Genomic DNA, 27,423 nt, shown 5'->3' on the forward strand with positions numbered 1-27,423 from the left:
TGGGGGTTTAGTAGTTAATCACCTTTTCTGGGAACTTATCCAAATCCGGTTACATATTCTCTACATACACTTACATCAACAGAATTGATACTGCTCCTTGAGCCTGAGGTACTAGCAATCCAATGGCCATATCCATTTTCTGGTCCATCCACATTAATGTCTGCCAGGTGCTGCTGCAGTGCTTAAGATAAATTAAAAAAAAAACCAACAAAAAAAAACCGGAAAATATCAACCCTCTTTGGAAAAATTCATTACCAACGAAATATAATAAACATGTCACAGCTGAGAAAAAAGGACCGAAGGAAATAATCGCAGGTATTTCTTTCTGCACGCCTGTAAAGGAGTAAAGGCCGCCAAGCTAGAGCAAACCTTCCTCTTCCTTCTAAAACCCTCTGTACACAGATAACTTTTCTTAACTGACGCCAATGTGATGATAACTGTATAGGCTTTATGTTTTCTTCTTTGGAAGGAAATCTTTCAAGTATTAACAGATAATTTCTGCAACATTTTTATGACATAAAGGATTAATAGAAAACCGATTGTGACTTTTGTTATACCATAAGGAGATACCAATCAATCTCTCCCATAATAAAGAAGCATTGTTAGGCATTAACAGTTACAGAAAGAGAGATTATTCTTGGTAAAGAAATAATTCATGGTTTTAAAAAAGTTTCTAAAATCTGGGCTATACTATAAAAGAATGCTTTTCAGACACTTTTGAGAATTACAAGCTTAATAATCAAGTTTTATATCGTTACCAGGATTCCTAATAAATAACACTGAGCCTAGGGCCAATACATGTTTAACACTACTTATTAAAATAACCCCTTTTGTACATCACTCTGGGTATGAACCTCAAAAGTCGTTAGTTATCAGGTCATGACATATAGAAGATAATCATAATCCTTGTTAATATCAACAAAGACCAGGAGGAAATACATCCTAATGTTCCAAAAATCCTAAGTTACAGCATAACTCCCATGATTAAAGCCTAAGATTCCATTATTCTCAACATATACTGATTTGATTTTTGGAGCTTCAGTTGCACAATTGGTTAGCATGTGATTCTTATATATTGATTTGATTTGATCATTAATTTTCCCCAGCATTTACAGCTCAGTATTTTTGTAGTATCTCTTTTTCTAATGTAAGACAGGCTCTTTTAAAATCTTATTACTCTGCCTGCAAAGTAAAATTCTCAATACTTGCCTGCAGAGATCCTGCCAATTATTTTACTCTCCTAGATTATTAAATATTAGTCTGCAGTTCTGAAAATATCAGTTTATTTTGTTCCACTTAGCTAACATTTTTTAAACAGAGAATACCTTCAAGTAGTTCAAAAATAAAATAAAAAAACACCTAAAGAGTCCAAAGGGTATACTATAAAAAGTATTCCTTGAAGTCTTCCTTCCCTGTCCCATCATGTAATCCTTCTTCTCCACAGAGGCAATCATATGGGCAGTTTTTCATTCATCTTTACAAAAATATTTTTTGAAAACAAATCTATTAAAATAGTCTTCATCAAATAGTCACTCATTTCAATTGCCTATTACATTTGTCTGTTATCTGTAAGTCCTCCTGGCCTTGCCTTTTCTGAAAATATTTAATGAATGAAGAAGAGTCTACCCATTAACTATGTGACCACTCCAGATCAACTCTACTGATAATCAATACAATTTCTTCTGAAACATAGAGGAAAAAAACTAATAAATTAAAATCTTACCCATAAATCCTCCACTGGCAATACTCACATATTCTTTGTTTTTCTGTAATGGAAAAGAAAATTTAAATTCTTCCAAAACTGCGACTTAATTAAAACTTCAGCTAGTTCTAAAACACTGATAAATACAATACCAAGTTACATATTAAATTACTGGGCTTTCTCATTTCCTTGACATTTTGGACTTTGGCAGAGAGAGGTATATCCATTTACCTTATGTATTGTAAGGTCTGGTGCTTGGGTGGGAAGAAGGGAACAACTTCAAGGCTATTAACAAGTCTTGATTTTACTTGTATTATCATTTCAATAGTGCAATGGTCAAACCAAAATTAGTTAAACAGTATTTTAGGATGTAATCAGAGTGATTTTAAAAGCTTTCAAAATATTTTGGGTCCTTTATTAAAAGATAATATAAAAAAACATTACGGCTAATTATGAAGAAATAAGGGAATGTTACCATTTTTCAAACTACTAAAAACATAATGGATCTAAGTAATATAAATAACAAAAAAAAGAGAAACACAAAAAAGACATCTAAATAGTATTTATCATCTAAAAGAGGCAGGCATCACTCCCTCAGGACCTCCTTCCCCTAAACAAAGAAGTCTGAACACATCTCTAAACTACTGGCTTACAGAAAATACCAGGGACAGAACATGATAAATGACACCATGTGAATGTAATCAGCAAAATCCAGAATGTGGGGAACTCTATAACACAAATTAACTGCTTTTCCCAACAAATATATGCAAGGAAAAAATTTAAAAAAGGAACCTATAAACTAAAAGAAACTTAAAAGACATCAACCAAATGTCAACATCTTGTTTTAGATCTTAGGAAAATCAGGGAAACTTGAATACTAGTTAAATTTTTTTTTAATAAAGTATGATAGGGCCGGGCACGGTGGCTCATGCTTGTAATCCAGCACTTTGGGAGGCCGAGGCGGGTGGATCACGAGGTCAGGAGATCAAGACCACGGTGAAACCCCGCCTCTACTAAAAATACAAAAAAAAATTAGCCGGGCGTGGTGGCGGACGCCTATAGTCCCAGCCACTCAGAGAGGCTGAGGCAGGAGAATGGCGTGAACCTGGGAGGCGGAGCTTGCAGTCCAGCCTGGGCGACAGAGAGAGACTCCGACTCAAGAAAAAAAAAAAAAAAAAGTATGATAATGATGTGGTTATGCCTTTATAATGAGTTTATGGCATTCAGTTCTCCCTACTTTTCAATTTCCTTGAAACTTTCCATAATAAAAATTGGGGAAAATATTCATAAAACCACATAAAGAACTTGAATAATTTAAAAAAGTTCACAATATTCCAAACTCTTGCCCTATGACAGCCCCCACAATATACAGTATAGTTTATGCTGAAGCGTTTTTATTTTATTTTGTTTTTGAGGATAGGGTCTCGCTCTGTCACCCAAGCTGGAGTACAGTGGCATGACTATGGCTCACTGCAGCCTCAATCTCCCAGCTCATGCGATTCTCCTGCCTCAGCCTCCCAAGTAGCTTGGACTACAGGTGAGCACATCCACATGCAGTTAATATTTTTATTTTTTGTAGAGACAGGGTCTCATTATGTTGCCCAGGGTGGTCTTGAACTCCTGGGCTCAAGTGATCCTCCCATCTCAGTCTACCAAAGTACTGGGATTATAGGTGGGAGCCACCGTGCCTGGCCTGAAGCATTTTTAGAATAGACCAGTTAAATTTATGAGTGAAATGAATTTGGTTCCTTATTTTTGTTATTCCGTCGTATGCTTCTAAACTCTTTCCTTTAATAAAATTTAAAATTATCCTACAATCCCTCTCCCAAATATCCTGTTCCCTCTCTGATTTTGCTTTTCAAGGATTTCGTCTTTAAACTAATTTTTTCAAACCAGATTCCCAGTAAAATACAACATAAATAGAAATGAATCAAAGTGAGTGGCTTGTGTATTACCATGCCTACCATCTTGCTGATTCCATAGTTCAGGACCATACAAAGTAAGGACTTTAACACATAAACTGCCAAAGAATACCTAAGCAACTATTATAATAAAAAACAAGCCATCACTGAGTGACATTTTAAAAAAAGCGGAGAAACAGGTTGCATAAAATCACTAATTCAAATTAGTTGTGTTGAAGACAATATTTAAACACAAAAAGGAAAGACGGCTAGGTGTTGTGAATGAATATGCATATGTATTTATTCAGTTTCAGATGAAGATATTAAAATGAATTATATAGTTACTGTAAAAAGTACTAGGACATAAATACACATAAAGATCAATGTAACATAACAGGCCAGGTGCAGTGGCTCACGCCTGTAATCCCAGCACTCTAGGAGGCCGAGGAGGGCGGATCACTTGAGGTCAGGAGATCACTATGTCAGCCTGGCCAACATAGTGAAACCCCATCTCTACTACAAATACAAAAACTAGTCAAGTGTGGTGGCGCGTGCCTGTAGCCCAGCTACTCGAGAGGCTAAGGCAGGAGAATTGTTTGAATCCAGGATGCGGAGGTTGCAGTGAGTCAAGATCGCGCCACTGCACTCCAGCCTGGGCGACAGAGCAAGACTCCATCTCAAAAAAAAATAATAACAAATAGAAAAAAAAAAATAAAAGATCAAAGTAACATAATAATCCAGAAATAGATCTTGATGCATACAGGAACTCAGTATATTAATAAGGTGGTATTTCAAATTGTACAATTTGTAAGCTATCTGGAGAAATTTTTTTTTAATTCCTATCTTACTTCTTACACAAAATAAATTCCAGATGGTTTGAGTTAAATATAAAAAAAATCATATAAGCATATGAGAAAAATCTGGAGACCTTAACAAATCACAAAACCAAGAAAAGTACAGATAAATCTCACAAGCAAAAAGTTATCTATGTAAATTTTTTAAAGGTGATAACATTAACCAAACAAAACTGAAATAATTTATGTCAGCATACCTGTAAAAAGTGTGCCAGGACCATGTTCATATACATGTCTTCTTCTTCCCTGCCACTGCCCATAAAACAGAGGTGCTCCCCACCAGCTATGGAGCCAGATTCAATGGACTGCTTCTGTGCTTCCAGCAAGGATTTTACTGACTGTGCAAACTCAGATGGATTCTGGAGCATCTAGACAATTTTTTTAAAGTTAAAAACTTGACAAGCCTGTGTTTCACATATATTTGTAAATTTGAAATTTTTTTAGGAAAAACCCCAATATTTAAAGAGCCACAATGAAAATGAAGGGAAAAAAGGCTCTTATAAATAAAATCCCTGGGATAAGATAAATATTTATAAATGTATCTATAATACAATAGAACAAAAGTTGAACATTCACACAAAGATTGATGCAAAGAAAATAATTCTCTACTAGAGAAAAACTGTTTGTTGTTCTTGTTTTTTCTTATATAACAAGTAGCAACAGTGTCTTTAGATATCAAGACAGAAAGAGTATAAAACTATAGATCAAAACAAGCTCTATTTTTTTAGTTTTCCCTTAGATGGTAAAACATATGTTTCTTAGAGGACTGTCAGAAATAACGTTAAGAAGGCATTTGTTTATCAGCACTATTCCAGGTAATGGAGATACAAGGATGAAATATTCATTTCTTACCCTCAAGGAAACAAGTATGACAATAACTACAAAGATGTTTAAAAACTGTTTTAATGGAGATACACAAAAAGTATGGTGAAAAATAGAAAAATGGAGAGACCATATAGAAAAGCAATTTGTAAAAAACAAAAGCCAAGGCGGGCGGATCACGAGGTCAGCAGATCGAGACCACGGTGAAACCCCGTCTCTACTAAAAATACAAAAAAATTAGCCGGGCGTGGTGGCGGGCGCCTGTAGTCCCAGCTACTCGGAGAGGCTGAGGCAGGAGAATGGCGTGAACCCGGGAGGCGGAGCTTGCAGTGAGCCGAGATTGCGCCACTGCACTCCAACCTGGGCGACAGAGCGAGACTCCGTCTCAAAAAAAAAAAAAAGCAAATATAAACAGCACACTCACAAAAAATAATGTTCAACCTCATCGGTAATTACAACTATTTTTCACTTATCATTCTGGTAAGATAAGAAAAGATTGATAATGTCCAGTAATGCCAATGGCATTCTCATTTAGAGTTCTGAAAGGTAAGAAGGTTCTACCATTTTTTTCTTTTTGAGATGGAATCTCCCTCTGTCACCCAGGCTGGAGTGCAGTGGTGCGATCTCGGCTCACCGCAACCTCCGCCTCCCAGGTTCAGGCAATTCTCCTACCTCAGCCTCCCGAGTAGCTGGGTTCCTCCTTTTTAAAGGGCAATATGGTAGTCTCTAGCAAAATGTATATATCCACACACCTCAACAAAACAATTTTACTTTTAAGAATCTATTTTACAGAAATATTTGCGTAAGTTCACAAAACGTATAAAAAGATGTTAACTGCAGCATTATTACAAGAAAACAAAAAATAACCCACATATACATCAATCAGGCAATAAATTACAGTATACCTACATGTGCCATGGACCACTATGCATCATTAGAAAGAATGTACTTAAATCAAAAGATCTCTTAGAAACTGTTACGTGAAAAGTCAAGTGGCAAAACAAAAAATATGTAAATAGATATTAAAAGTCTGGAAGATTAAGTAAGTTGATAATATTCTTTAAAATTTTTAAAAAATTCAAGCTGGGCATGGTGGCTCACGCCTGTAATCCCTGCACTTTGGGAGGCCGAGGTGGGCAGATCACTTGAAGCTGGGAGTTTGAGACCAGCCTGGCCAACATGAACCCCCTCCTCTACTAAAAGTAAAAAAAATTAGCCAGACGTGGTGGTGCACACCTGCAGTCCCAGCTACTGTGGAGGCTGAGGCTGGAGAATTGCCAGAACCTGGGAGGCTGAGGTTGCAGTGAGCCAAGATCATACTACTGCACTCCAGCCTGAGTGGCAGAGTAGAAACTCTGTCTCAAAAAAAAAAAAAAAAAAAAAAAATTAATTCAAGTATTTATGAATCACTTGAGTAAATTTTAAAATTAGCAATGAGAGAGGAATCAAGGAAGAGAAAGGCACAGAGTTCACCTACAGAATATGGATGAGCTAAGATGGCCTTTCTCACAATATCTGTTAGTTCTCCCTCAGTATTACCCAGGCCCTTTCACACACCCTTTCAGTCTCAGCATCAAATTTTTCAGACAAGTTGGGAAGGGGAAAGGTAGACTTAACATTTAGCTAAGAGGTTTCTTATCCCATTCCTGTGTTCCTCATCCCTGAGGCTTTAGTGATCCCAGAATGGCTTAAATGATGTTAGCCTCAATTCTACCAACGGCTCTATACATCTCTGACAATTATTTACTTTACCATTCTTCAAATTAAATGACCTAGGATAGTAGTTTGAATAACTAAGTACTTATATGCCAGATACTACCCTTATTAAATATTAGTTTATTATATGCATAAATACTCATGATTAAAAATGGCTCATACTATAAAGCCTACAGAATTCTTACTCAATTACAGTAAGAGCTGATATCCAAAGAGTACTTAGTAGGTGCAGTGCACTATGCTAAGTGCTCTACTAGGTAGCTCAAACTAAGTTCAGAATTTACTGACATAACAATGGTATGCAATAGTAAGCCACAGTGAGCATTGTTTTCAACTACCCTTTATGATGCCAAAAGGGTATCTGGGCCAGCCATGGTGGCTCACGCCTATAATCCCAACACTTTGGGAGGCTGAGGCAGGGGGATCACCTGAGGTCAGGAGTTCGAGACCAGCCTGGCCAACATGGTGAAAGCCCGTCTCTACTAAAAATACAAAAAACTAGCTGGGCCTGGTGGCGGGCACCTGTAATCCCAGCTACTAGGGAGGGTGAGGGAGGAGAATAGCTTGAACCCAGGAGGCAGAAGTTGCAGTGAGCTGAGATCGCACCACTGCACTCCTGCCTGGGCAACAAGAGCGAAACAAACAAATAAACAACAATAAAAACACAAAAGGGTATTTGGGTGAAAAGGAAACCTGACAGCAACACTTCTCTCATAAGGGCAGAGACTCCCTCCTTAAGCAGAAAGAAAAAATTCCCCAATCTGGGACCTATATATTTATTTACGAACTGAAGGAAAAAAAGTTACTTTAAGAATAATTAATCAGCATTTATACTAACCAGATCTGAATCTAAGTGGAAAGCAGTTGATAAATGCCCAGCATTATATTGTTCTGCAGGACGGCAATCCACCACAAAGAACCGGACTCCTTCCTAAAAGGGAAACAACATTTGACATACAGGAATTTCCCATGAGGTTCACATTGCACAACATAATATTCACAGTTAACCAAAGGAAGGGAACAAGTTTATTGAAAAATGGATCTCTCATGGAATTGGGAGGACCTAGTTAGTATAGAAAATAACCCGAAGGTCTTAAATACTTTTATTTCTTTTAAACAGTTAAAATATTTTTCTTTTTTAGATGTTGTTCTTTACTGGAAAGTCTTAAAATACATAGAAGGAGAGTGTCTGTTTGAGCTATAAAACTAATTATAAAACGCTATATAGTTATAAACACAACTCTAGATATGCTATTCTTTTTTGCAAATAAATCTGCAAATTTATCAACAGCTCAATTCACATAAGAACTAAACATCTATTTCGTGTGAGGGGATGAAGGGAGAATGTTCTGAAATACCAGTTTCAACTAAAGAAGTTCACGTGGATCTCTTTAAACTGGATAACATGTTTTCATTTGTTTTTTAATATTAGTTTGAATAAGAAAAAAGTGAGATGCTTGTATTTTGAAAATTCTCAATAACCAGCGCAGATACAGTAAGAAATCCAACTAAGAAAGATCTACCATAAAAGGCTATTTTCCCATGTCCATTCCTTTCCTGCCCTCAGCCTTGGAAATACACTACACCTTCCAAATACACACCATGGTTAACTGCTGCACTACTAGTAATAAAGACCATATATTAAAAACATCATTGGTCAAACTGACTTATCAGATTTTCATGAAGAAAATTTCATTTTCACAATTCTCCTTTGCTATAAGTTGTATGGAACTAAACCATGTAATTCAATTAGCTGTAAACTACCAGAAACTGTTAAATGCTAAATTCACCCTTCTAAGTATTTTATACAATGCCACATTCAGTCGCTCTACTGAAATATGAAAAAAGATACGGCGATTTACAAAAACTGGTGTCAAGACTGTCAACAATAATTATAGACAATTAAAACACCACACAAGCTGACAAGTTTTAAAATGACCCTCTGAACATAACATTTAACATAATCATTCAAAAAGCCAAAAGAGCCACCATGTTGCAGTAAATTGATTTTGTGGGAATCAATGAACAGGGAGGAAGCTGGTTCCTTGTATTTAAAATGAACAGTCCCCTAACAAACTGGGTTTCCTTTACTTACCCCTTGTAGCTGATTCGCTTGAAGGATCTCTGACACGGAGATGGCCAGACAAAGAGCCTGACTCAGATCTGCATCATCATCCTTAATTCCCAATAAAGTACTACCAAAGAGATGGTGATTATCCTGTTTGAAGGGAAATTTTTAAACATTATGAAAAAAAATCAAAATTTCTTCCTAAAAATATTCTTATTAAACTGTGATAAACGGTAAAATTACAATACTTGTGAGTTGTGATTTTTAAAACTTAATACTACATAATCTCATTTTATAGGCTAAGAACTACAAAAATGTCACATAAAGTCCCTGTCAGTGTTCACACAAAATGAAAGACTAAGAAAAATAAACACATTCTAAATAGCTATTTTCTATACTACCACATGTAGTTAATATTGAATTTTAAAAATGGTTACTTACAATTTTTCATATCTTAATAAAAACAAATAGGTGGCAGAAATCTATTGCATAAATGAGTTAAAATACTGATCCACAGCCTGCTCTAATTCACAATGTCTGAAGAATAAAAGGTGCAGCTCTTGAATGAGAAAAAAAATAAGACTTCTTTTTCATTCAGTATTTTAAACTACTATCCTACCATCTGACTTATCCAGCATTGTTAAGAACTGAAGAGTTCTATATAAGAAAATTATTAAAATGGTTGAAATTGGTCCCTAGAAATAAAGTCTTTTTAAATTAGTTATTTTTGAGGGAAAATGATCTTAAAAGGTTTCCTTTGCCTGCTTTCTAAAACACAGTATACCAAACATAATTTAACTTTATCTTGACATTTCAGTGACACGATGAGTACCAACTAGAAATTATTACGGCAGAATGCTTTAAAAAAAAAAAAAAAAGATAATAATGCTCTCATGGGCACCTGAAGTCACATAGACACCTGTCTGCTTTATAAACTTGTGCCTCTTCCACTATTAGCTTTTGCTTCTTAGAGTTTCATTTTTCAGGAGTTCACATCACTCATACTTCTAATCTGGTGTCCTTTAATTAGGCCATCCGTCTGGTCTAAGGATCTAAGTCTTTATGGGGCCTAAATGACCTTTCTTTATAAGACAGCTCAGCATTACTAAGACTGTACAAGCCTGAACTCCAGAGAAAAGTGGCAAAACTCTACCTCCTCCACTGGATTACTACTGTAATATAATTTTTTTTTTTTTTTTTTTTTTTTGAGACGGAGTCTTCGCTCTGTTGCCCAGGCTAGAGTGCAGTGGCACAATCTCAGCTCACTGCAAACTCCACCTCCTGGGTTCATGCCATTCTCCTTCCTCAGCCTCCCGAGTAGGTGGGACTACAGGCGCCCACCACCACGCCTGGCTAATTTTTTGTATTTTTTTAGTAAAGAGAGGGTTTCACCATGTTAGCCAGGATGGTCTCAATCTCCTGACCTCGTGATCCACCCACCTTGGCCTCCCAAAGTGCTGGGATTACAGGGGTGAGCCACCGCGCCCAGCCCTGTAATATAATTTTTAAAGTCAAGAAAGCACTAATTTAGAAAATATCTCACAGTCAATTTTCTTATGATCAGGAATAACCATAATCAGAAGAGAGGTAAGATGCTTTCTACTATCTTTTTAACTTGTCTGTTCTTCCACTAGGGAGGGTATTTACAGAGATGAAAAAAAAAAAATCACACAAAACTACAACACATAAAGAAACAGAAAAAACTGACGACCTATTTTAACTAAAGTGAATACAAAGTAATAAAACAATGTACAAAATATGAAATACAAAATAGTTGGTCATTTCTGGTCTTATACCTTCCTAAAAGAAGCCGGTGTTTTGCTGCAATAATACTGAGCCAGAGAGAAAAGGTCTTCTATATCTTCTATATTCAGACTGGATGGAGTATTTTCCAAGAACTCTGAAATATTATAGACATAATATTTAGTAGTTTGTGAAAAATGCAAACATTAACATTGTTTATGTATCAGAGCTGAAATATCTTCATCATAAATACTATGCAAATGGAGTCTCAACAGTGGTGCTTTTACAATGACTTGTGGAAAAGTGGATTTCTCCAAATGAGCTGAAACTGTTAATGTAAATCTCTTGTTAGTGAAGGATGGTGTCAGGCAATCAAATCAAATTCATTAACCTTAATTAGAATTCTATGATTTATTTATTTAACAAACATTTATGAAGAAGTGCCAGGGCCCCTGAACATACAAAATATCTAAGAAATAGTTACTGACTTAAAGAACTTTGTCTTGTGTGAAAAAATAAAAATAAATCATTATAATATAGTAAGATAAACATTATTATACAGATAGCACAAAGTGCCAGGCAATATAGAGAGGAAGTAACTATCTCTATGTGGGGGATATGGTGGGGAGAATCCAAAAGGAGAACCCAGGTTTCACAATTGAAATATCATATAAACCGAGTATTGAAAGGTAAATTAAGGATGGGTAGGGAGGAACAGAGGAGGGCAATCTATTCGAACAGTGAAACTAAAGAAATAGTACATGGAAAAGAATGAAAGAGTGAACAAATATGAAAGAATGAATGAAGATGGCAAAATAAAGGAAAATAGTCTTTAAGGTCTATACCTAGAGAGTGTTTATATAATCTGAGAGTTGAATGGAGTCTCAGAGCTCTTCTAGACTAATCTCCTAAATTTATGAATGAGGAAACTGAGTAACTTACACAGACAAAGAGACCCAAAATGTTTTCACTACATGAAATGATACTTACGGATAACTTCTTCTTTGCTGTCTGACTCTTGTGTTAAAATAAATTCTCTGTAAAAGGGAATCAAATCAATTTGAGTTAAATATTAACAGAGCACCCTGAGAAAACAGGAACAAAAATCTAACCAACCAGATACTTACTTTGCATTAACAAGGATAATTAACATTAAGAAATAAATAAAAAATGGATCTGCTTGTTGTAGATATCCATCCCATATTGCCTGAGTGACTTCAATGGAACAGTAACATGCAAAAAGACTTCCAAGCTGTAATCAGGAAATGAAATGAGAGACATAAACCACTGGAGGTGACTTGTTCTCTTAAAAGTATTAAAGCAAATGAATAAGAAACATTACATCAAATTATCTGCACCTGATATTTAATGCGTACCTTAATCTTAGTGTATGAAATCCAAAGGCAAAACATGTGAATTCAAGGGACAGTGGAGCCACTTATTAACTGTGTGACTTAGGACATGTCAACCTCTTTAAAACTTCCATTTTTACTTCTGTAAAAAAGAGGAATACTGCTACCCATCTTCTACTACTATTGTGAAAAGAATACCTAAAGTAACTAGCACATATCTTTGCCATAGCATAACTAGCATAATTATGGTCTGAGCTCCATAAGAGTAACTAAAATAATTACAATATAGTAACAGCACAGTATTTAAATTACAAGGTAATTGTGAGGATCAAACATGGTAATTTAAGAGCAGCTAATGAAACTTTAATCATAACATAAATATGAATTGCTCCCTTATACATCACTTGAAAGAGATTAGGCCAGGCACAGTGGCTCACGCCTGCAAACCCAGCACTTTAGGAGGCCAAGGTGGGTGGATCATCTGAGGTCAGGAGTTTGCGACCAACCTGGCCAACATAGTGAAACCCTGTCTCTACTAAAAATACAAAAATTAGCCAGGCATCATGGTGCGTGTCTGTAGTCCGAGCTACTTGGGAGGCTGAGGCAGAAGAATCACTCGAACCTGGGAGGCAGAGGTTGCAGTGAGAAGAGATCTCACCACTGCACTCCAGCCTGGGTGACAGAGTGAGACTCTGAAAAAAAAAAAAAAAAAAAAAAAAAATTTAAACAATATTCATATCCTTCAGTAGATTTCAGGAGCTAAGAGTTGTTAATTTATAAGCAACTCTACAGCCCAACTGTGTTTTAAGTTGCATGAAGTAATATTTTTAGATCATTCAACTTTCATTAGATACATAAATAATTCCATCTAAAGGTTTCAATTTAAAACATTTTTAACGGCTAAAGAGAATTAACAGGAACACATATTTAGTGCACTCTTTGTGCAATACCAAGCTAATACTAAACTATTATCACATATCATTAAAAAATCTCTTACTTAAATTCTCACAACAGGTGTGCAATACTAAGCTAATACTAAACTATTATCACATATCATCAAAAAAATCTCTTACTTAAATTCTCACAACAGGCCTGGAAAGTAAACACATTCCTCCCCATTTTACAGGTGAGAAAGTAGATTTCAATTACTTTGAAATCTTGGATTACTTTACTTTCTCAAGCTCACAGAGCTAGTGAGTGGTGGTGGGAACAGAAAAAAGCCTGAGATTCCACAGCCCATGTACAGCTTTTAAAATACATAATGCTACTAATGTTTTTTGTGGTTGCTTTAAAAATTACGATTACAAACACAGATTAGAAAAGGTACATACAAACAGAATAGCAATATACAGTCATCTTTAAGCTCACTTAGCTCAGCTAAAGTTACCACTGCATTGCTCACAGTGGTTTAGGAATTACTTTTTAATTGTTTCTGACTTAAAGAACTTTGTCTTGTGTGAAAAAATAAAAACAAATCATTATCATTTTTAAGTATCATTATCATCTCATGATACTTAAAAAACTCTATTTCATCAACATGATACTAGTGGCAAGAGTAAACTATCTGAGGCCAGGCGCGGTGGCTCACGCCTGTAATCCCAGCACTTTGGGAGACCGAGGTGGGTGGATCACGAGGTCAGGAGATCGAGACCATCCTGGCTAACATGGTGAAACCCTGTCTTTAATAAAAATACAAAAATTAGCTGGGCATGGTGGCGGGCGCCTATAGTCCCAGCTACTCGGGAGGCTGAGGCAGGAAGAATGGTGTGAACCCAGGAGGCGGAGCTTGCAGTGAGCCGAGACTGTGCCACTGCACTCCAGCCTGGGCGAAAGAGCGAGACTCCATCTCACAAAAATAAATAAATAAATAAACAAATAAATAAACAAACAAACAATCTGGCATATCAGCTGAAGAGAAACCACTCAGTTTAAACCTCCAGCTACCAGCACGAATTCAGAGCTCTGGCATCAGAAATGGCATTTCCTAGGCAGAGAGACCTCTATTAATTATTCAAATGCTTAAGAAAAATAGTTTACTACTTTAACATAAATAGGTAGATTCAGTGGCAACATATAAATCTCAGAGAAGCTACAGTTTGACAAGACTAGGCTTGGCTCACACCTGTAATCCCAGCACTTTGGGAGGCCTGGGTGGGAGGATTGCTTGAGCCCAGGAGATCGAGATCAGCTCAGGCAATATGGTGAGACCTTGTCTCTACAAAAAAATTAAGACATTAGCCAAGTGTGGTGGTGCATGCCTGTAGTCCCAGCTACTCAGGAGGCTGAGGTGGGAGAATCACTTGAGCCCGGGAGGTGGAGCTTGCAGTGAGCCAAGACTGTGCCACTGCACTGCAGCCTGAGAGACCAGAGCAAGACCTCGTCTCAAAAACAAAAAACTGACAAGACTGTGGCCAAGAGGGAATTAAAGAACAGGCTACTAAGGTTTGAGATTTAATGAGCCCAGAATTGAAACCAGTTAGAATTCTCCAATTACCCATTTCCTGATTGTTAACTCATCCTATCATCCTCTGAAGTAGGTACAGTACTATTATTTCCATTTTGCAGATGAGGAATTGAAGCTCAGAGGCTGTCTTAGATCACACAGTTAATAACGGGAAGAAATGGGATTCTTCCTGAAGAAAAGTTAAGTAATACATAATAAAAGAATATGAATATATAGTCTCCTAGCACCCAATCATTGTTTTAGAAAGATCTCAAGTTAACCAGAAGAGCAGCAGTTAACCAGAAATGTGGTCTGGGGACCTCCTAGAAGTCCCCAGGATTCTTTACAAAGGATCTGTAAGGTCGAAACTATTGTTACAAAAATATGTAGAATTTACCTGCCTTTTTCATATGTATTCCCTTGAAAATGAACAACAGAATTTTCCAACGGCTACATGATATGTGATATTATCACAGATTGAAATAAGGGCCAGGTGTGGTGGCTCAGGCCTGTAATCCCAGCACTTTGGGAGGCTGAAGTGAGCGGATCACCTGAGGTTAGGAGTTCGAGACCAGCCTGGCCATCATGGTGAAACCCCGTCTTTACTAAAATTACAAAAATTAGCCGGGCAAGGTGGCCGGCACCTGTAATCCAAGCTACTTGGGAGGCTGAGGCAGAAGACTCGCTTGAACCTGGGAGGCGGAGGTTGCAGTGAGGCAAGATTGCGCCACGGCACTCCAGCCTAGGAGATAAGAGTGAAACTCCATCTCAAAAAAAAAAAAAAAAAAAAAAGCAGACATGATAATCCATCTTTGATACAGCCAAACATTAATGAGATTTGCAAAAATATAAAACAATCCCATTACTCTAATTTTCTTTTGGAAAATAGTTGTTTATTTTAAAATAGGCTATTTATATCAACATGTAATAAATTTATAATTACTTTTAAATAAAAAACATTTAAAATTCCTTAAATTTTTTTTTTTTTTTTGAGACAGTCTCACTCTGTTGCCCAGGCTGGAGTGCAACGGTGCGATCTCAGCTCACTGCAACCTCTGCCTCCCAGGTTCAAGTGATTCTCCTGCTTCAGCCTCCCGAGTAGCTGGGGTTACAGGTACATGCCACCACACCCAACTAATTTTTGTATTTTTAGTAGAGACGGGTTTCGCTATGTTGGCCAGGCTGGTATCAAACTTCTGACATCAAGTGATCTGCCTTCCTTAGCCTCCCAAAGTGCTGGGATTATAGGCGTGAGCCACTGCGCCTAGTCTAGTTTTAACAACTTCTCAATATAATCCATATGGATCATCAACAAATTTTAAGAGTGTAAAGGGTCCCGACACCAAAAGGTTTGAGGACCACTGACCTAAAGTAAGACTTCCCATTGAAAATACAAATACAGAATGATAGAGCACTGAGTTATACTTTATATTCTTTTATATTAACCATTTGATAACCTTAAGTCATTTTCCTTGTGACTGTATACCAATTCTTATACACACCACCAACAATTTAAACAAAGTTCTCAATTGAACTGATATATGTATCATATGTTACATGTATATATTCACGTTTATTACATATATGTAAATATTAGTTGTAATATTTATTTGTAATTAGTTGTAAATAGTTACATTTACACATACATGTAAAACAATAAAAAGTAAACTTCATATCAAATAATCTGAACTAACACAAGTGAAGAGCAAAAAAAGTTATTTTGAAATGCCAGTAATTTTACCCCTTTGGTTTAAACAGTAATGATCTATAATTAGGGCTTTTCTTTCTCTTCCTTGAAAAAAAAAACCCACCTAACTATAGCTTTATATAAATCTATTTTTCATTAAATGTTCCTACTTTCACTTTATTACCCAGTTGAGTGCATAGGAGTCTGGAGTAATTTTCTTTGTATCAAGGTAAGAACAAAGCTCAGGCTCATGGTATTGGATGAGCAACCTGAAGAGATGAAATGGTCTCCCTTTCTGGGAACAATCCCTAGAAGACAAGAGAAGCAAATTTTTTTTGCATTAATAGATCAAAAATAATCACATCAGTAACCAATCTTCCTGCTATATCCTCCACAGTATTCACTGGAAGCCTATCTGACAGTAGCAGGCAGAGGTTTCTTGCTAATACCTTTTTCAATGTCCCTGACTTGACAAAAGTTGTAGAAACAGTAGGTCTAAAGCCACTCTAGGGACATTCTCACAGGTGAACCCAGGCAGCACTCCAGTGAGAGAACTACAGGGATCACTGAAAACAAATTTAGGTTATTTTGATAAGGCTGGGATCCCAAAAGGAGGTCTGGAGAGTCCTTCCTTCTCTGCCAAAAAAGAGGAACTTCTAGAAACTAGGCTTCAGGTTAGCTCCACAGTTTATATACTCAATTAGGAATGTCCTTTAGCAAAGTACAAGTCTGAAATGGGCAGGTGAACATTTCAGAAATAATGGCCTTAAAAACTGTTGAAGTGGCCCAAGTACCAACTCCTCAGAGCAAATTCCAGAAGGTGCCAAAATACTCATCTTGTTCAATAACTGTCCTACTTCAAAGGGTTATTGTGAGAGCAAAATAGAAAAATTGAATCTGAATGTTGTTTTACAGTAAAAGGCACCAAACATATACATTAACATTTTTATCTAAAGCCTTTTTAAAAACAAATATTATCTTTTCCTGTCAGAGACTTCAAAAGTAGAAAGAAGGTATTCTACTTATTACCTGGGTGGTGAAATAATCTGTACACCAAACCCCCGTAACACACAATTTACCTATATAACAAACCTGCACACGTACCCCTAAACCTAGAATAAAAGTTAGAAATAATTACAAAGCACCTACAGATGCATTTTGGGCCATGGATTTCCTACAGTTTCTAGTCATCATCTCAGGAAGCATCTCAGCCTGCTCAGCTCTAAGAAGACTCCTCTGCCACGGGTCACAGTAGCCACTCACAGCCTTGATCTGAAAAGTACTGTCCCTCTACCCAGGCACCCAAGCATCTGAGCCCAGAGATGAGAAACCCTTGGAGCAGGTACAGATGTGGTCCATGAACTAGACTCACTCCTCAGGAAGTATAGTTACTTCCTCCTTCCATGCTCAGTCCCTGATCTCAAATTCAGAAGCCTTATCTTCTAATTCCCACATAAGCAGCACTCTTAGAAAATCTTTCGAGCCCAGAGGATTTGTTAGATACTATTATGTTCACATTAGTTCATTTTCTTGTGTCCATGTTTGTGATAACTCAAACAGAATACTTCATGGAAAAAAACTCTTAAAAGATACCAGATTTTTGGTGGCAGATCTTACTGGATATAGGGAGATAATTACATGTTTTTTGGGTTTTTTTTTTTGTTTGTTTCTTTTTAAGACAGGGTCTAGCTCTGTCACTCAGGTTGGAGTGCAGTGGTGTGATCTCAGCTCACTGCAACCTCTTTGCGTCCTGGGCTCAAACTACCCTCCCAAGCAGCTGGGACTACAGGTACATGCCACCATGCCCAGGCAATTTTTGTATTTTTGGTAGAGACAGGGTTTCTTCATGTTGCCCGGGCTGGTCTCGAACTCCTGGGCTCAAGCGATCCTCCCCCCTTGGCCTCGCAAATCGCTGGGATTACAGGCATGAGCCACCATGCTGGGCCAGAGGTAGTTACTTTTTAACCCGTACAGTTAAAAACAAAAAGCAATACTGCAAACACAGTTACTTCCAGACAGTTTGGTTAAAGTATGGTGTTACTGTTAACAAGATGCTAACTCAATCTTCAGTTAGACCAGTAGGCTTCACTAATTCCTCAATTCTATAAATTTACTCCATTCAGCTTTTGTGCTGAGATACATTCTACTATTACAAGGGAAGGAGGAAAGAATGTATCTAATGAATCAGCAAAAACTTATAAACAGGTCAAAGCACAGGCCATCATAATAAAAGTCAACTATTTATTGAGGAAATACCCTGTGCCAGACAATGTAATAAGCATTTTACAAAGTTATTTCATTTTATCTTACATTTTATCAAACAATCCTATAAAATCTATACCCAATTTACAGATGAGAAAACTGAGGCTCAACTGAAGTCAGGTAGCTCACTGAAGGTAAAATAGCTAGGAAGTGATGGAGCTAAGACTTGTATACAGAAACGGGACATTAAGTCATTATGCCATACTGCCCCCTTCCATATCTAATTCAATATTTCAACAAGTGGTATTTTTGTAGGGGTACCATCTCTAAAAAAGCAAGCTGTAAAGAAAATGAAGTAAAAGGCCTCATGTTAAAAAGTCAATGAAATGAATGACACAGTTTTTTAAAATTTTTAAATTTTTTTTTTTTTTTAGACAGGGTCTCACTGTTGCCCAGGCTGGAGTGTGTGTACTGGCAGGATCATGGCTCACTTCAGCCTCGACCTCCCTGGGCTCAGGTGATCCTCCCCCCCTTAGCCTCCTGAGTAGCTGGGACTCCAGATGCATGCCCTCATGCCTGGCTAATTAAAAAAATTTTTTTTGTAGGATCAGGGTCTCACTATGTTGCCTCGACTGGTCTCAAACTCCTGGGGTCAAGTGATCTACTTGCCCTGGCCTCCCAAAGTGGCTGGGATTACAGGTGTGAGTCACTGCACCTGGCCTCACAGTTTTAACATGACAGCATTAATAAGGAATGTTTTAAGCAGGGCAGAGTGGCATGTACGTGTAGTCCCAGCTATTCAGGAGGCTGAGGCGGGAGGATCACTTGAGACCAGGTTTTCAAGACCAGCCTAGACAACATAGTAAGATCTTGTTATCAAAAAAGAAAAAAAAAATGTTTTACAATGTAATTTAAAGGGAATAATAAAAAATCATAGGGAATAATAAAAAATCATTTCTAAAATCTAAGATGTGAGGTCAATGTCAGGATTTGTATGACTCTCAGTCTATCACTTTTTGATACTGCAGGTGGTAGGAAGTTTTACAGAGAAGGCCCCAGGTTGGCAATTCAGGTGCCCAGACACAGAACTAGATTCATACTGGCAAGATTACCTCCTCCTTAGTCTTAATACTTTACTGTATAAATGCAAGGCAAAAGAATGCTAAGGCAGAACACACAGTGAGTAGGGGCATATACTATAGAAACAATTGCCTAGTTCATGATCTCATCTTCTGAAAAAGTGGGGCATGTCTGGGAATCGGCCATTGCAACAGCATCTATTCATTTAACAACTGTATACTGCAAAGTTGCTCTCAAGTACAAGGCACTGTGCTTGACGGGATTCTGCCATGTTATATGTGAAACTGTAAAAAGAAGATATGCTAGTGGTAAAACCCAGTCTCTACTAAAAATACAAAAATTAGCCTGGTGATAGTGGCATGTACCTGTAAACCCAGCTACTTGGGAGGCTGAAGCAGGAGAATCGCCTGAGCTTAAGAGATGGAGGTTGCAGTGAGCCGAGATCGTGCCACTCCACTCCAGTCTGGGCAACAGAGTGAGACCCTATCTCAAAAAAGAAGAAAAAAAGGCTGGGCACGGTGGCTTGCGCCTGTAATCTCAGCACTTTGGGAGGCCAAAGGGGGCGGATCACTTGAGGTCAGAAGTTTGAGACCAGTTTGGCCAATGGTAAAATCCCATCTCTACTAAAAACACAAAAATTAGCCGGGTGTGGTGGCACACGCCTGTGATTCCAGCTACTCGGGGGCTGAAGCAGGAGAATCGCTTGAACCTGGGAGGCGGAGGTTGCAGTGAGCCAAGATCACGCCACTGCATGCCAGCCTGGCAACAGAGCGAGACTCTGTCTAAATGAATAAATAATAAAAAGAAGATGATACGTTAGGTTGGGAGTGGTGGCTCACGCCTGTAATCCCAACACTTTGGGAGGTCGAGTTGGGTGGATCCCTTGAGGTCAGAAGTTCAAGACCAGCCTGGCCAATGGTGAAACCCCATCTCTACTAAAAACACAAAAATTAGCTGGGTATGGTGGCACATGCCTGTGATTCCAGCTACTCAGGAGGCTGAGGTATGAGAATCGCTTGAATCCAGGAGGCAGAGATTGCAGTGGGCTGAGACTGTGCCACTGCACTCCAGCTTGGATGACAAAGTGAGACTCTGTCTCAGAAAAAAAGAAGGTATGTTAAAATGGAGTTCTAGCAGCATTCTGTGGGGCTCAGGGTTCTTTCCAGGGCTATTAATGCTGACCCTGGCTGAAGGACTGTTCCATATGGAAGTCATGGAAACAATAACTAGAGAAACCTGACAACACAGTATGTTATAAAGCATAATGCAAAAGCCTTTCCCCTCTGTTCCTAACTACCATCACCACCATTCTCCAGAGGCAAAGCTGGGACATCTTGTCTCTTGCTATTGCTAGCTCTGTTAGAGCAAGAGGTGGCCATGAGAAGTGCTGCAATATGGGCAGTTGAGAGACCTAGTACAACAAAATGACTCCTAAAATATGAATTCAAGTCTTGGCTCTGCCATGACCTTAGCCTTGTTTTCTGGTATCTTTAAGTCTGTTTTCCTTACATAAAGCAGTATGGCTTCAAGGTAGCACAGAGGTTCTCCATCCTGGTGCCCATCAGAATCACCTGGAGAGATTTAGAAATATCTATACCTATGCTCTTTGCAGTCCACTTATATTTGAAACTCTAAAGGCTTATTGTGGAAAAAATAGGAGTGCAAAAGATTTATTGGGAAAAAAAAAAAAACCCTAGGGATCAGTATGTTCTAAAAGTACTTTGGGTAAAGAGTCATTTCTCCAAAGAAGAAATACAAATTGCCAATAAACACATAAAAAGATGCTCAACATCATTAGCCATTAGGGAAATGCAAGTCAACAACCATAATGAGGTATCACTTCACACTCACTAGGATGGGCTATAATCAAAAAGACAAATGTTGACGAGGATGTGAAGAAACTGGGATCTCCACTGACTGTTGGTGAGGACATATGATGCAGCTGCTATGGAAAAATCCAGCAATTCCAGAAAAGGTTAAACATAATTACCATATGGTCCAGTAATTCCCCTTGTAGGCACATATCCCAGAAGTGAAAATACATGTCTACACAAAAACTTGTATATGAACGTTCACAGCTTCATACTCATAATAGTAAAAATGTGAAAACGATCCAAATATCCGTCAACTGATGAATAGGTAAATAAAATGTGGTATATGCATATAATAAAAAATTATTTGTCAAAAAAGAAATGAAATATGATATATGATACAATATGAACCTAGAAAACATAATGCTAAACATTAAAGGCAGTCACAAAAACATATAAGGTATGATTCCTTATATACAGAATCATACCAATCATTCCCCCCATTTTGGGGGAAAATGGAGAGTTGACTACTAACAGGAAGGGGATTTCTTTTTGGGGTGATAAAATGTTCTAAAATTGGTTGCGGTTATGGCTGTACAACTCTGTGACTATAATTAAAACCAGTGAATTGTACATATTAAAATGGTGAATTTTATGGAATACAAATTATATCTCAATAAAGTCATTATTTAAAAAAAAAAAAGTGCCTCAGTTGATTCTAACAAGCAACCAGGGTAGAGAACCATACAAAACACTTATACCTCATACAGTGTGGTATCACATAGAAAGTAAAAAATAAGAGTCAATTAACTATCAAGGTCCAGATCAGTGGTTCTCCACGTTGGCTACACGCTGAAAATTAATTATTAAGCTCTAAACAAACTGATGCCTAGGTCCCATCACCAAGAGATTTTGATTGAATTACTCATGTATGCAAATACTCATTAGGATTTTTAAGAGCTCCCCCAATAGTTCTAATGTGCATTCAAGGTTGTACAGCCAAGCCACTAGTCTAGACTATGTCTAAAGTTTCTTTTGGTACTAAAATTCTAACTATCTGATCTATTGCACTGGGAACTACAACAATTCTTTCTGGCCTCATGAGTGCTGCCCACCACCATGACCCCCACTACAGCCCCTATCACAACCACCTGCACATCTGTCTGGTCTCAATTTAAATGCCGCTTACCATGGGAAAGCCATCCCTGACCTCCAGGGTAAGTTAGGTTGCCCCCATTATACATCCCCATAGCACTCTATATTTCACCTTTCTAACATTCAGCACGCTTCAATTTACTTGTTCAATGCCTATATTTCTAGGACTTCCTTCCAAGCTCAATAAGGTAGCACCCCAGAAATTTTACTTTTCACTTGGACACTGTAATATCTTTATTTTAGAGGCAAATAAATTAAAATAGGGATACCACCAAATAAACTGGAAGAATTATATAAACTCCAGAAATTTTTAATTTTTAAATTCTTTTTTAAAAATAAATTTCTGTGCATTATACAACATGTTACATAAAACACACACATACTAAAATGGTTACTACTGTGGAACAAAATAATCCACCTATCATCTCACATTCCCACTTTCCCCTCTGTGGCAAAAGCAGCTATAATCTACTTATTTAGCAAAACTCTTCAATATAATAGACTATTATTAACTAGAGTCCCCACATTGTATATTAGGTCTTTCAACTTGTTCATCACACCTATTTGCTATTTTGTATCCTTTTGACCTAGATCTCCCCACCTCCCTCCCCAACTCCAACCCCAGTATAACCACTGTTTCAGAAGTATACATTTTTAACTAAAGAATCTTTTAAAAAATGTTTATAACCACAAAAATAAAATAACAATTATGGATCAAACAACCTTCAAAATTATTTGAACCTTTTACTTTACCGCCAATGTAAATCTAGCAACTTTAGCTCAAAGCAAACCAGACCTGTATTCACTTTTAAAAACTACAATAACTAAATCATATTTTACCTGGGAATGTACTTATTCATTATGGCATAAAAGCAGTTGTATAAATCGCTGCGTGGCAGTTGAAGATGCACCAATGGTTTCAGTAGATGTATCCAGCTAAGGGATGTGCTATATTTAATGTTACGTGATTTACAATAAAAGGTAATTACAGATTCAATATCCAAAAGTAATTCTGCTGCCTTCTCCTCTGGCACTGAAAGCTGGTCTAGAAAATAAATGTTAAAAATAAAGTTATCAAGGGCCTTTTAGAGGCTGTTATTGGACATAACACTTGTTTACAAATATATGATACTACATTAGTGCATTTAGAGAAAGACAAAGTGAAACTACATGAAAGTACATTTTCTCTTATACTTATTTTAACAATCATTGGTTCACAGATCCAAAACCCAAGGAAAACACACAGTCAAAACTCTTTATAACAGCCTTTTTGTTTGTTTGTTTGTTTTGAGACAGAGTTTAGCTCGTCACCCAGGCTGGAGTGCAATGGCACGATATCGGCTCACTGCAACCTCCACCTCCCGATTTCAAGCGATTCTTCTGCCTTAGCCTCCCGAGTAGCCGGGATTACAGGCAAGCACCACCACACTCAACTAATTTTTGTACTTTTAGTAGAGACAGGGTTTCACCATGTTGGCCAGGCTGGTCTCGAACTCCTGACCTCAGGTGATCTGCCTGCCTCGGCCTCCCAAAGTGCTGGGATTACAGGCATGAGCCACTGTGCCTGGCCTTCTAACAGTCTTTTAACTTTAAGACAGTTGTTTAAAGAAAATTAAGAATAACAGTTTCACTTAAGCATGTTTTCTTACCTAGTCCATTGAGAGAGAAGGGAAAGAAACAGAAGACTTCTATACATTCAGTATTTACTAAACATTAGCACTTAGTAATACCTGACCTATATATATGTCAAGCATAAGAATGGCCAATCTGAATTAAAGGGATAGGTAAAGATAGGCATAGCCCATATTCCTGGGAAGCAAAAGTGTTTTCTAAACAGATTATCACCTACTCCATGACGGGCAGCTGTTGCTATAACTTTGGCAAGAGGGAAAGGAATTCATTCTCCACTACCGAATTCTTTCTTTTGTCCACATCAGCAATAATGTTTCTGCTGTGCTTACCACACATAGGCCTATCAAGCCAATAATTTAACTAAGATATGATGGAAAGAGAAACAAAAATACAATGAACTAGAGATGAATTTAAAAGAAGTATAAACTAAATTGATCCACATTGTGAATTGAAATAGATGTTGTGGGGTGACTGGAAACCTATTCAATCACAATTTATAGTAGTTTCTCTACAGCAGTCCACAAACTATGATTTGTAGATAAATTTTTGGAACAAAGCTCCCCTTTGAGGGCTGCATACAATCATACAGATCTTTAATTATACAAAAATCAAATTTAAGACTACAACAAACCCACAAATGTACATGAAAAATCTAACATATAATGCAAAAGAAACAGTAAAAACTAGGTTATCTTTTTTGTTTCTTTGAGATAGAGTCTCACTCTGTGCCCAGGCTGGAGTGCAGCGGTGCAATCTCAGCTCACTGCAACCTTTGCCTCCTGTGTTCAAGCGATTCTCCTGCCTCAGCCTCCCAAATAGCTGGGACTACAGGCGCCCACCACCACACCTGGCTAATTTTTGTATTTTTTAGTAGAGACAGGATTTTGCCATGTTGGCCAGGCTGGTCTTGAACTCTTGACCTCAAGTGATCTGTCTGCCTCAGCCTCCCAAAGTGCTGGGATTCAGGCGTGAGTCACTGCACCCAGTCAAAACTAGGCTCCCTTAAAATTAATAGACAATATTTCATAAGAATTTCCAAAGAAAAGTTCTAAAGCTATTTACAAGCCTTTTTCAAATTCTGAAATTATAAGTAGATTATTCTGAAGAGTGATTCCTCAAACCAAAAATTATTTCCAAAATTTAACTCTGCTTGAAAGTGATTATTAAGCTTACCAATAAACTGCAGGCAATCTTTGTGAATAGTGTTCTGTTCTGGCAAGTCTAAAATACCATCCCATGATGCCAAACTATCACCTTTTCCTGCAACATTCAGAGCAATCTGGAAGAAAGATTTAAAAAGTGACTAGCTTCATATGTTATTCCTCATTCTTGGAAAATATGCTGTAATAATTAAAGGCCTGAATTTAAAAATAATAACAAAGGTTACAATTAAGGTATCCGTACTCCACCAAAAGTTGAGTATTTAGTCATGTCACAACCAGCAGAATTATTTTAAATCCTCCTACATTAGATATTTCTTCATGTTGATTTAGTGAATACAATAAACTACCCAAAATATTTATATATTTAGATATGTAAATTTACACAATCAATTTTTGTGTTTTTTAATGTAAAAACAACAGAATGTACTGGCAAAGAAAAAGTACATTTGTGACATGTACATTTTAAAATCATACAGAAGTATGCTTAATAAATTGAGAAAATGTTTTTGCTGTTTTGTCAGGTTTTTTCTTTTAAATGTAAAATAAACTTTATTGATTTAAAGAATCTTAAGTGACATCCAAATGCAACAGGTAGGCTTACTAGAATTCAAATTTAAACAAATCACCCATAAAAACACATGTATGAGACAACTGGAGAAATTATTTTATGATATTAAAGAATTATCAGTCTTTTTTTTTTTTTTTTTTTTTGAGACTGAGTCTCGCTCTGTTGCTCACGCTGGAGCATAGTGGCACGATCTTGGCTCAATGCAACCTCTCCGCCTCCTGGGTTCAAGTGATTCTCCTGCCTCAGCCTCCTAAGTAGCTGATACTACAGGCACCTACCATCACGCCCAGCTAATTTTTGTATTTTTAGTAGAGATGGGGATTCACCATGTTGGCCAGGCTGGTCTCAAACTCCTAACCTCAGGTGATCCACCTGCCTCAGCCTCCCAAAGTGCTGGGATTACAGGTGTGAGCCATTGCACCCAGCCAGGAATTACCATTCTTTTAAATGTTTCAGACTTTTAGTATGCTAGCAAGGATTTGCTTTAAAACAATCCAGTGAGTCAGGTGGGGAGGAAAGGATGAGGATACTAACCGAACAACATTGGCTAAATGTTGATACCAGTTAAAGCTGGGTTATGGGCACATGGGAGTTCATTATACAAGTTCTACATTTTTGCATGTGCTTAAACTTCTATAATAAAATGTTCAGAATGCTGTGTACAGTTTTAATTCCATTTCTGTTACATATGTGTGTAGGGCAAAAAGGTAAAAAGGTAAGCACCAAGACCTTATCTGTTTTACCTATAGGTGGTAGGTAACAGATTTTTATTTTATCCTTTGTGGTTGTTATGCTGTATATATTTCCACAAATATATGTATTTCTTTTGTAATCATAACAATACCTTAATTCAAAATTTTAAAAAATAATAATACACACGCACTGGAGAATAGTTGAATAGAGGAAAACAGAAAATCTCCTATAACCCAACAGCCAGAGGCATACTTCCTTTTTTTTTTTTTAACATTGCTATGATCATTCTGTATCTGCAAATATACATTCTATTTTACTCACTGATTGTATCTTGTTTCAAGAAACAATTTTCATAAACACCACTTCTGTTTGTTTGTTTTTGAGATGGAGTCTCACTTTGTCACTCAGGCTGGAGTGCAGTGGCGCTATCTCGGCTCACTGTAGCCTCGCCTCCTGGGTTCAAGCGATTCTCTTGCCTCAGCCTCTTCGTAGAGATGGGGTTTCACCATATTGGCCAGGCGGGTCTTGAACTCCTGACCTCAGGTGATCCGCCTGCCTCAAGCTCCCAAAGTGTTGGGATTACAGGCATGAGCCATTGTGCCTGGCCCCATAAACACCATTTCTAATGGCTACAAAAGCATATATTACATTCCAAAATCTAAGCCATTATTGTTAAATATACCAAACACTACAGAAACACACATTTTAATAAGCTGCTGTTTGATAAATCTAGATGTGGCATGCTCATAAGATAATAAAGTTTTCTGCAACTAAGACAGCTGAAGCAACAAACTTTTAAAAATATTATTCTTCAGTGATTACATTTTATTC

At 37.3% G+C, this 27,423-nt stretch overlaps 1 protein-coding gene across 2 annotated transcripts in view; it reads right to left on the minus strand.

Annotated features, from left to right (window-relative positions):
- Nucleotides 1-27,423, minus strand: part of TBC1D23 (TBC1 domain family member 23) — a 64,682-nt gene that overhangs the window by 18,952 nt on the left and 18,307 nt on the right. For both annotated transcript variants that reach the window (XM_032150316.2, XM_032150317.2), the window contains exons 3-13: nt 25,342-25,447; nt 23,377-23,581; nt 16,473-16,596; nt 11,934-12,058; nt 11,797-11,843; nt 10,860-10,963; nt 9,091-9,213; nt 7,834-7,926; nt 4,655-4,825; nt 1,724-1,766; nt 75-181 (exon numbers count right to left, since the gene is read on the minus strand). In XM_032150316.2, the coding sequence (XP_032006207.1) occupies nt 75-181; nt 1,724-1,766; nt 4,655-4,825; nt 7,834-7,926; nt 9,091-9,213; nt 10,860-10,963; nt 11,797-11,843; nt 11,934-12,058; nt 16,473-16,596; nt 23,377-23,581; nt 25,342-25,447 (1,248 nt within the window). The remainder of the gene's footprint in view (nt 1-74; nt 182-1,723; nt 1,767-4,654; nt 4,826-7,833; nt 7,927-9,090; nt 9,214-10,859; nt 10,964-11,796; nt 11,844-11,933; nt 12,059-16,472; nt 16,597-23,376; nt 23,582-25,341; nt 25,448-27,423) is intronic.

This window comes from Hylobates moloch, unplaced genomic scaffold (genome assembly GCF_009828535.3).
Source record: "Hylobates moloch isolate HMO894 unplaced genomic scaffold, HMol_V3 SCAFFOLD_4, whole genome shotgun sequence".
In the NCBI taxonomy this organism is placed as follows: Eukaryota; Metazoa; Chordata; class Mammalia; order Primates; family Hylobatidae; genus Hylobates; species Hylobates moloch.